The 11,365-nt window shown below is 36.0% G+C and overlaps 1 protein-coding gene across 1 annotated transcript; it reads right to left on the reverse strand.

The window, feature by feature from the left end:
- Positions 1-1,208: 1,208 nt before the first annotated feature.
- IL2 (interleukin 2) lies at positions 1,209-5,973 on the reverse strand. Its single transcript, XM_068542334.1, has 4 exons — positions 5,827-5,973; positions 5,674-5,733; positions 3,118-3,264; positions 1,209-1,319 (listed from the first exon to the last, which is right to left on the reverse strand). Exons 1-4 carry the CDS (start codon positions 5,971-5,973, stop codon positions 1,209-1,211), a joined length of 465 nt encoding a protein of 154 aa, XP_068398435.1.
- Between the last annotated feature and the right edge of the window lie 5,392 nt (positions 5,974-11,365).

Consider the following 11,365-nt stretch of genomic DNA (forward strand, 5'->3'; position numbering starts at 1 on the left):
AATGTCACAGTCATTTCATCTCACATCTTGCTCTCTATCTGCATTTCATCCTGTGCTACCACTGATGATAATTTGAAAAATCAGGATGCTACATCCCATAGATTTCTCATGTCCTTATTTTGTTGTATTCCTTGAATATATGAACAACCTGGTCCCAGAATTCTATTTTGAGGATCTATTTCTTAGGGCTATTTCTGGTACAACTACTGTGTCTGAGTCAGAAAACAGATGGCATACTCAGAATAATTCAAGGAGAACCTAATAAAGAGACAATTTACAAAGCTGTGGTCAGCATACAGGGAAACTGCGAGGGATAGTATAGTACCCTGGCGCTGGTAATAGTATAAGTGCTACCATCTTTAGGCTGGAAGGGAGGAGTGGAGGGAAAGGTTAGCAGAACTCAGAAGGAAAAAGTCTCAAGAGAGCCACCTTGAGAAAACCTGGGTTCTTTGGTCGAGAGGCACAACCATCCAGTGGCTACTCCATAGGGAAAGTCAGGGGAATCTCTTCTGTCCCTCAGACAACCTACCAGGGTTCCCCAGTGGCAGGACCCAATGGAAAGCCAAAGGGCAGGGGAGAGCTTTGATATAGGTCAAACAGGTGAGCCTCCTGAGGGCAGAGAGCAAGGTATAAGATGTTGGAGAATGGATAGAAAGACACACCAATTATACAAAGGGTTTCAAGAATGTTTTTGTTTTGGCATCTTATTTAAATTTAAGGCATGACCTGGAGAAGGAAAATAGTATAATTTGATGGGGTAGTCTCAGATTAGAATTAAGAGTCTAATCAACTCATGAAAGGAGAAAGCAAGAGCTTTGAGAAACCCATTTCTGTATTCCACATACCTCTTCAGGGGAAGAGTGACTTTTGTAAGCATCTTAACCATCTTGTGAGTTTACATGAGTAATTCAGAAATATTTTAGTGCTCACTCTGTGCTATTCCCGGAATAACAAATATCTGGGCTTGTTTTTATTAAATAATTTTATTAACTGACCTATATAGACATTATCTTTAACAATTCAACATAAAAATAAATAAGATAAATAATTTAAGCCCGTAGGGCTTACAAAAAGAATCTTAAAAGATCCATATTTATCATCTGAAGGCTAATAGTTACAAAAGGTAGAAAAGCATACATCAAAAAATAAATATAAATATTTAAATAAATAGAAAGCCTGATACATTTAAAATGGGAGGCACTTAATTATCAAGTCATTGTTGAGTAGATGCTTTGACAAAAGGTAATCCATTTTTCCAGAAATTCTACAGCGGTTACTGTCTCATCGTCATATTCACATGTGAATCTTGTTTCAGATCCCTGTAAAAGAAAACATTTTAATTTTGTTTTAGTTCAGGGTAGTTTATCTTATATATAATTATTTTCAGTTGAAGTCTTATAGACTTATGGCCTTTATTTTCAAGTATGTTAAACATATTAACCATTCACATTTTCTTGAAATGATCAAAATGATGTGCCAAAATTATATGCTATGATACCCAGTGATAGTGACATAAAAGCTAAAATTTTCCTCATTTGTTAGTTGTCACTCTTAATGAACACAAGATTTTTTTTTCCTGAATTTTGCACAATAACATTTTTAAACAGTTTTAGACAAATACTTCATTAAGTGCTGCATGCAGAATTAAAGTTGTTAAGCCTCTTTTCCTCTCGAATTATATCTATATCTAAATATAGGTTACATGTATACAATGATAAGCACATTATACTTTCTTCATTTCTAAACCTTAAATCTCCTATTAGTCTGCTTGAGTGAATCTCCTCATAGTTTCCCCAAAGCAAGATGGAACGAGCCCAGAGTAAGTTAGGATAAGCTTTGGGGGGAAATTTGTATGAAGAACATTTTCAAAAATACTCATAACGAATCCCACCCCACTTCAGTATCAGTGCAGATAAATTTCCCAATTTTTAGAAGTCTAAACATTAGAAATTTTGTGGACTGACTTTTTAGAAATTAACCTCCTCTGCTGATAGGAACTGTTTCAACTCTGCCTCTGGCTGACAAGCTAAGAAGAAAATATTTTGATATATGGTGAGATTAAAAGAGGGGGCTTTTTCAGATTTTAAGTAATTCCTATCCTGAAAACATAAATCAAGTGAGATAAAGTATTCCCTTTAAACAAACTATTGCAGTGTTATATACCCTCTTACATATAATTATTTAAATACTGTAACCTTTTGGGGGTTTAGATTTTTTAAAGTATCTTGCTTTTTCTGATTTTCATGTAATTTTATATTAATTTTGCATCTAGAATTTAGAATGAGTTTTTCTGATGTTGGTCAAGAATTTTAGAGCAAAATTCTTGGCATGGATGGTAAACTGAGTCTATCAATGGGTAGATGACATTGATCTCAATGTATTTTTTTAAATTAAATAGAAAGAGACTGTCTACTAATAAAGTGACTCTTATTTGGAAACAACTAGAGTTACATACTTTTAGAAAGTTGGTTCTACTGTAATTAAAATTATGCTGTTTATTTAGGATATCTATTAATTCATGAATTTTTGTACTTTGGCAGATGGATGAGAAAAGAGAGCCATGAATTTCTCACATCACCCAAGTTCCTTGTATGTTTCATGCTTCCTATGCATTTAAAAATACTTGAGGTCCTGAAAGTGAGTATTACTTCTAAATAAAAAGTTAATTATCTGGTCCATTGGCCATTTTACTGGTTGCCATTTTTTTTTTTTAGACAAATCTCTTGGTTCTTCCACCAGATGATAGGAAAATCTCATTTAAAAAGTCTTTCAGGTAATCAGAATTAGCTATTCTGGAAAATGACCTGAAGGAATTAAAAAATATATAATGAAACCTGTCTGCTTTCTGTGAAATTCAATTCAGTGTCTTCTTCCACTCCCAATTTTGTGTTCATGTGAGGGGTGACAGAGTGCAGCAGTGGGGTCTTGTCCCTGAATGGATGGTAGGTGGAAGCCCTCTAGCTTACACTTCCCAGCTCCACCTAATATAAAAATGAGTTATGTTCACAGTGGACTTAAAATGCATGAGTACTTCACAAATACCAAAAATGTTTTACCACGTTAAAACGCCCTTCCATTTATTTTATTTCCAGGAGAGCAAATAAGGTAATAGCTTACCTTTAGTGTCAAAACTATTCTATTGATATTGTCCATTAAATCCTTGATATCTGTCGAGTTCTGGGTTTTGCTTTGAGCAACATTTAGCACATCCTCCAGAGGCTTGAGTTCTTCTGCTAGACACTGAAGATGTTTCAATTCTGTAGCCTTGAATAATAATAAAAGTAATTATCAGGTCAATTTGCCCTGACTAAAGGTCAGAATCAGAAGTTAATATCAAAATTTATTTTATTAACAGAGGCAGTATATAGTTTTTACCATTCTCTCTGTTTTCATCATTACTATAAAGATGGACCAACATTATAAGACTGGAAAAATGAGAGTTCAGCTGCCCATAGTTAGCATTAACTGTTAGTTAACAAATAATGAGTCATTAATTTCAGCTTAATTTGGCTTTGCAAAAAAGTCAACATTTCTGCACCCAAATGTAAATCACCAATATAGGTTGAATTCTTTTCCAGTCTGCAGAGAAATTATTAGAACCAGAGTAGTCATAATGTGGAAGTATAGGATCACAATCTATGATTCTAATATTTAATAATCTAAGAGTTGAGAATCATAGAATGTTAGGGACAGAGGGAGCTCTTGGATGCCATCTGTCACAGTTCCAACATTTTATGGATTAGTTAGTTGTAGCTATTTAGTAATGGGTCAATATAGCAAGGCACATATAACTGCATCTTAGTTTTTTACTTTTCTATAATAAGTACATTAAGATACATTTTTAAAAATGATTTGTCCAAATCAAGTAAAAGCTTACAATATTTGAAGGATTTTTGGATGGGCCTCCTAATTTAGACATATACACACACAAAAACACACACACACATAACACCCTTCTATATATAATGATAATATTTCAAACTTCTGTGGTACATTATAATTTCAGAGTGTTTTGTCCTAAAGAAGCCCAAGTCTCACAGCCACCTTTTGAGATAGGTAATGCAGTGTGTTATCTCCATATTACAAATAAGGAAACTAAATCTCAGAATTTCAGTGTCTTCCCCGAGGCCATATGACTAGGTGGAGCCAGGGTTAAATTTCAGTTCTTTTTCTTTATAACATTAGCATAACAACCTTTGAATTAAATGTTTTTATAGCTCTCTAAATTCTTTTGCAAACATGAATGGTTGTAAAATGAACAAATGAGTGGCGTTTATCACATTACTTTTAGTTTCAAATAGATTTTGCCTTGTCATTTAGAAACTGCTAGATTTCAAAGAATTCCACCACCCTCTAAATTATGCACATCATCTGGTGTTATCTTTCGAACACTTTTTAAAGGGATAGGTAGGAATACACCGCATACATCTTATGACATTTTCATCTAACGCCCTTTAAACTTGCTACTATAAGTTCTACAAGTTCAGGGCGTAAGCTTTTGGCATGAACAACTTGGAGCTCTTTCCTTCAGAAAACAGTCTAGTGTCTTTACGCTGCTGGAGGCAAGAGTTACGTGACTCTGATTAAGTTGGAGGAGCATCTCTAAGTTATCTCCTTTTTATCTTTTAAAGGGGTAGTTTGATGTATAATTTCCTCAAATTTATAAGAAGTGGGTCAGTGGGATTGCATTCATGACCCTTAAATCCCATTTTTTTTCTGGGCTGTTCACCCAGGGACAAGCTCTTTTTAGCCTCAGATTTCGCCCATTATCTGTTGACTGGCATGACTACTAGGAGACTTTACATGCCTGGCGTAGCTCTAGGAGCTTAGGTGATGCTTAGCTAACTGTCTGAATCCCCAAACGACCAAATGAAGCTTTTAGTCTTGGAACGTAAGTCATATAGCATCAGAAGTCTCTAGGTCTATTGACATGAAAGATGTGAAAGTCCAAAATTTTACTTTATACTCTCCAGGAAGAATTTTGTCTTTATTATTACTTCTAATAACTAATGCTTATATGGTGTTTACCATATGCCAGATACTGTTCTGAGTGCTTTACATTTACTCCTTAATCCTCACAAAACTATATGAAGTATATATAATTATCATTTACATAAGTAAGTAAGAATCTGAATCACAAAGAGGGTAACTTGCCCAAGGTTACAAAAGCTTGGACATGGCAGAGCTGAGATTTCAGTTTAAATAATCTGCCCTAGAATCTGTGCTACGGATGACTGCTATGCTGCCTCTCAAAGATAGATCCTTAGGAATCTTTCCTAAAACAGTAAAGGATTTTTTTTAATGTGGGCCCTCTGATACCAGTTTTGCTAATTTAATGGTAAAGTGATATGATCAAGTATCTCTAGAGTTTTATATTTTTAAATAAAACAGTAGGTCAACACAATCTTTTTTAAAACTGTCCAAGCAATAAAGTAGAATATTATTCTTTTCTTCCCATTCCCTCTACCCCAAAACACACATAAGTACGTATAAAAAAAAAATATTGGCAAAGCCATTTTTCAGAAGCCCATTATCAAACTTGGTTTTTTTAAAAAAGATGCTGAGGTTACTAATTCTTCTCAGATGAAGTGCTACTAATCCAGTTAGTGTGTAAATTTTCACATTACTTTCAATTCTATTAAAATGTAAATGAATGTAGAAAGTTGTACTTACCTTCTTGGGCATGTAAAAGTTAAATGTGAGCATCCTGAAGAGCTTGAGGTTCTCGTAATTCTGAGAAAGCATAACAGATTGTTATTAAAAAAAACAAACTCCACTTAGAAAAATTAAATGTAATAATTTGAGTAAGAAAGGGAATAAACTTACATTAATTTCCTTCAAAAGCAACTGTAAATCCAGCAGCAGTGACTTCACTTGTTCCTTTGTGTTCTCCGTAGAGCTTGAAGTAGGTGCACCGTTTGCCACAAGTGCAAGAGTTAGTGCAATGCAAGACAAGAGTTGCATCTTGTACATTGTGGCAGGAGTTGAGGTTACTGTGAGTAGTGATTAGAGAGGCTGATAGGAAGCTCTTGAACAAGAGAAGCAATTTATACTGTTAATTCTGGAAAAATATGATGGGGGTGTCAAAATGTTTTACATATTACACATACTTTCAAAGATTCTACCTGTGTGGCAGAAAGCATTACCTTTATTTTTCCTCTTCTGATGACTCTTTGGAATTTCTTTAAACCCCCATAAACTGACTGAATGGATGTAGGTGAAATCCCTCTTGGTTACATTAGCCCACACTAAGGTGGCAGTTCTAATTCATACAACTAACGCCTTCTGTGTGAAACAGTTTTTCCTCCCTCTTTCTTTAAGGGGGTGGGGATACAAAAGAGGCTCATGAAAAATTTCTCTTTGTCATAAAACTGTGTGGAACACCATGTTGTGGTGGACAAGAGCAAGAATAAATAGTTGAAAAGAATAAATTTTTAGATTTGTTGATTAAACAGGAAGAATATTGGTTTCCTGTTTCAGGATGGCTTTACCTTTTTATCTCCACGATGACTGAGCTAATGCATACAACATGCTAGATTACTTCTTATACAATCAGCTAGAGAGGTATTAAAATTAGAATACATAAAATACTGAGCTTGAGGCACTGTTTTATGCTGTTTTAATTTTAACATGTTTCTTGTATCTGTTTAAATCTCAATGTCTGTTGTCCTTTTTTTTTTTTTTTTTTTTTTTTTGAGTGGTACGGTGTTTAACAAACAAACTCAGAAAAGAGTTTGCATACAAGGGCACTACTAATGCTAATGGGAGTTTTTTTTAGTCATTTGTTTTACAGATTTATTTTTGCTCCTTTATTATTTTTGATGGGCATCAAGGGGATATAATGAGAGTTGGAATGTTGCCAGAATCAAGGATGCTTTTTCTTCTTCTCAAGTCTCTCAGGGGCCACCTGAGCTCTTATATTTTTCTCCCTCTTATGTCCATTTCATTTCTTTCTCTCTCTCTGTTGAACAGATTGCTTATATTTCTTTAAATATAAGGCAGAAAATGAGCATAACAATAGGGATCCCCAAGTTTATTTATAGGAAGCTCACTAACTGGAATTTCTGGATACCATTCATACATTCTTTAGGAGAAAGGTGATGTGGCTAGCTCGTGGTGTACCAATACTGGCCTAATTATTGTGGCTGGGGGTGCAGAAGGCAGGGTAATAAGCAGTCCAGGAGGCCATGGTGAGCCATGGAATGTGTATGGGTGTGCGTGTGTGTGTGTGTGTGTGTGTGTGTGTGTGTCTTGTGGAGTGAGAGCAGTCCTCAGAGCAGGGGTATTTGGGCTCAGTTATTCCAACATGACTCTTAAAATACAGAAGCCAGAACTCAATCAATAGAAGTTACCAAGAGGGGTATCCATTACAATTCTTGGAGCACCTTTATGAAAAAATAAAGTACTGCAAAAAACTTGTGACAAACAAATACTCAGAAAAGGGTTTCAATCCAAGGGTATTGATGCCAGTTTTATAATAGACTTTATGTGTGCCATATATAAACCAATCCACAAGTTTCTAGTTTTTTATGTTTTCACTCTTTAATAGATTTAGATTTAGCTTCTAAAGCATCTGTAACACTATGAGTGTAACAAAAATAGTTATTAAATAACACCAGATCAATATTTTTGTAGTCATTATATCGGGTAGGATACTTAGGATTGTGTTCATTTGTCCTCAGTGTAATGCACTAACTGCCTGAATGATGGTACAGATATATACTGCTAATTTAAACTGGGGAAAATTGAGGAAATCCTTCTTCAAAGACATTTCTTGTAACTTCTCCGTTCTTACTACCTTATTCATTTCTTGTCTATTCTTTAAACAGATATTTATCTAGCACCTATTATGCTGTCAGGTATATAGAAAGAAAAAATAATGCACAGGCACACAGTCTAGTTTAAGCCTTACCTGTGAAGTGATGGTACCATTTTGTAGATTAGACAACTGAAGATCAGAGAAGTTAAATAATTTGTTCTAGGTTATTTAGCCCTTACTGCCAGTTTAGGGCAGAACAAGATTTGAAACCAGAATATTCTTACTTCAAAGCCCACATTCTTACCATTTGTGTTCTTTCTCAAACAACCTGACGTGTAATAGAGCAGTCATACACAGACAGGTGTAATCCCAGGTAATAGGTGATTGCTGCCTCAAGAAAAGTGAATATAGGGGCTTCCCTGGTGGCACAGTGGTTGAGAATCTGCCTGCCAATGCAGGGGACACGGGTTCGAGCCCTGGTCTGGGAAGATCCCACATGCTGCAGAGCAGCTGGGCCCGTGAGCCACAAACTACTGAGCCTGCGCATCTGGAACCTTGCTCCGCAACCAAAGAGGCTGTGACAGTGATCGGCCCGCACACCGCGATGAAGAGTGGCCCCCACTCGCCGCAGCTAGAGAAAGCCCTCGCACAGAAACGAAGACCCAACACAGCCAAAAATAAACAAATTAATTAATTAATTTTTTTTAAAAGTGAATATAAAGAATTTTGAAGAAGAAACATGACTTTAAACCGAATTTTGACAGCATGGTTAAAATGTAGATATGTAAATTTAGGATTAAGATGAGGGTGGGTAGGCAGGAAAGGTTACACATTCTTTGAGCATAATTTACTTTTTTTTTTTCTTTTGGCCACGTTGCGAGGCATGCAGGGTCTTAATTCCCCGACCAGGGATTGAACTCGTGCCCCCTGCGGTGGAAGCACAGAGTCTTAACCACTGGACTGCCAGGGAAGTCCAGGTTACACATTCTAAGGAACACTTAATTGTATATAAAAAGAACAGAAATGTTTCAGTACTTTTTATCTATGCATTAGGCAATATTCAGAAGAATATAAAACATCTTCCTAAAATTTAAAAATAAGAGTTACAGTTCCTCAAGGGGAAAAAAGTGAAGAAAAAGCCAGATCAGAGACAAATAATTTTTTCTTTTAGAAAAGATTAGAGACCAATGATGATGATCTTTTCCTTTTTTTTTTTTTTTTTCTAAAAAACTGCAGAATGTCTCTCTGTACCTTTCAAATCAAAACCACAAATTTAACATTAGTTATAAGGGAAAGGCTATTTGGTAATCTGTGTGTCAACTTTATTACACTTGTTTCACTTCTCTAAAGACTTCAGTGTCTCATCCCAGCATCATCAGCTCAGGCCTTTACCCTTCCAGAATGGAAAAATTCACACCCACACATTTTTCTGTGTGGGGCTTTTCCAGTGAGGCCTGTGATGTGCTCATAGTCTTGATATTTATATTTCTCCGGCTATTTCCATGAGAGAGTGGGTCAGTATATGGCTACATTGACGGGACCCTGTGGAAAATTGAATTCCTAGGCCCCTGGCTTGTCCTTACTGTGTAACAGGCATCATTATGGGAGTTGGCCTTATAACTTCTTTCTTGAAATGCTTGGGAAGAAAGCTACGGCAATCGTATGCTGTGGCAAACTTTCACTTTCTAACATGTCTGCCGCATCAGCGGACTTCTCTGGCTATAGTGGTGATAGAGTCAGTAGTAGACTGCTAACTACCACATGTGTCACACCCCCTACTTCCCCTTTGAAAATAAATTTTACTATTCAATAAGAAGCTCTTTTAGTTGCTTAGCATTGTTTGTGAGTCTGCCTCTTAGACTCAGGAATAGCCCAAGTCGCTAAAGCTGCCTCCCAGAGAGGTTGGTCAGTCAGTTGCCTAATCATCTGTCCATCAAAGCTAACTTTCAAGGACTCCACCTCCTGCAAGAATTTCTTCTTTCTGGACCTCTTTCACAGCTCTGTAAAACTTTAATTTGATCTGGAGCTTGATGCCTGTATTAATGCATCTCTTGTCGGTCTCTCTAAAGGCCTCTTGGTTTTTCAAGATACAGTTCTCTCCTTTTGAAGTTAGGACATATTGTTGGATCATCTCCATACCACCTAGAGAACATTTCACTAGGAGCTCTGTGTTTCCTGTGAAAATCCAGATTTCCTCAGGCATAGGTTGGTGCCCATTGTTTGTCTTTATTAGACCTGCGGTCCTCCTTAATGTGATACCGCTTCTGTAAATCTGTCTGTCGATCACAGTTAAGTCTCGTTTGTGTGTGCTCTTCTGTGTGGTAAATTTTAATGATGTTCATAAGCTTTTGGAATGGAAGAATTATTTCCTTGGTACTTTTAATTTTGCAAAGTGTTTTCAAATTCATTATCTAATTGAGTCACCTTTGCTGATAAGAAATTTGATGTTTTTAGAGGTTAAGTGACTTACCCAAGATCACATTCTTAAATTAGTGGTGAAGTTAGAGCAAAAACCCAAGGCTTCCTCGTCTCTAATCTTATGTATTTCCTGTGTTAAATAGTGATACCAAATTATAGGCCCATTATGCTACATAGAAAAAGATGAATTGTGCCCATTTTCCATCTCACTCATTCTCAGTGATAGCTGATGAATCAAGTGAGGCATCATCCACCATCCACCTTCACTTAACCAACACCTTCTCTGAGCAGCTTTAGGATTTCTAAGAATTTAGAGCAGCTGAATTCATACAGTAGCTACAAAAGCTGGGTTTTGCTCATGTTTTTTAATCTCTTTCTGGGGTCTTTTAAAAGCACTGGAGCATTTGATGTTTCCTGACACTTCTCCCATATCTAAAGTAAGAAAATGATTGTATCCAATGTGGATTTAAGCTGCATTGTCCTTTTAGGAGTGCAGTGTTCTAAGGCTGACGTGGGGATATCACACAAGGCAATTGTCTGCATTTGTCAACCAGGAGACAGCTTACTACTTAAATGTGATGAGAATTGGGAGTATCTTCACAACCTTTGGAAATAATTTTTTGTGTAAATATATGATCCCTATGACAAGTCACACAGCAGTTACTAGAGGTAGAACATGACAGTCTTCTGATGGTAATAGTAATAGATTTGTAAAGCACTTCAAGTTCATAAAGGACTTTCACATCCATTTATCTCATTTCACAGCAAAATAGTTAAGGAAAGAAATTTTCTGGCTGCATGTATTTCATGAAGACCTTTATTTTCTTTGTACATTAAGAATTAAACTTGCAACTTACAAATAAATATTAGCTTTCTCCTCTGTGGAGATAAATGCCTTCATTAAAATCATTGTAAAAATAAAGTTATTATTTACATTTAAGTTCTCTGTTAACTATTGGTTCTTTCCTCTTCTACAGAAGCTTTGGATGTATCATTGACAGTCCATTGTTCCATCATTCCTAATGTTGAAAGATAAACTGAGGCATACTAAAAATTTTGAGAGTTTGAGCAAAAGTCAATTCGAATCAGGCAGCATCCAATCTAGCAGATAGAAGGGAACTCTGGGGAGCTGTACAAAATGAAAATAGCCAGAAGGGAATGGGAGCAAGGAAGTTACACTAGGCAAAA

Source organism: Eschrichtius robustus, chromosome 4 (genome assembly GCF_028021215.1).
Source record: "Eschrichtius robustus isolate mEscRob2 chromosome 4, mEscRob2.pri, whole genome shotgun sequence".
Lineage (NCBI taxonomy): Eukaryota > Metazoa > Chordata > Mammalia > Artiodactyla > Eschrichtiidae > Eschrichtius > Eschrichtius robustus.

What these genes read in the sequence shown, in the direction of transcription:
- IL2 (XM_068542334.1), bottom strand. Translation starts at nt 5,973, where the DNA reads ATGTACAAGATGCAACTCTTGTCTTGCATTGCACTAACTCTTGCACTT. An exon ending in TGCTTTTGAAGGAAATTAAT is followed by an intron (nt 5,734 to 5,826) that starts GTAAGTTTATTC and finishes ATGCTTTCTCAG; the next exon opens with AATTACGAGAACCTCAAGCT. An exon ending in GAATAGTTTTGACACTAAAG is followed by an intron (nt 1,320 to 3,117) that starts GTAAGCTATTAC and finishes TTTCTTTTACAG; the next exon opens with GGATCTGAAACAAGATTCAC.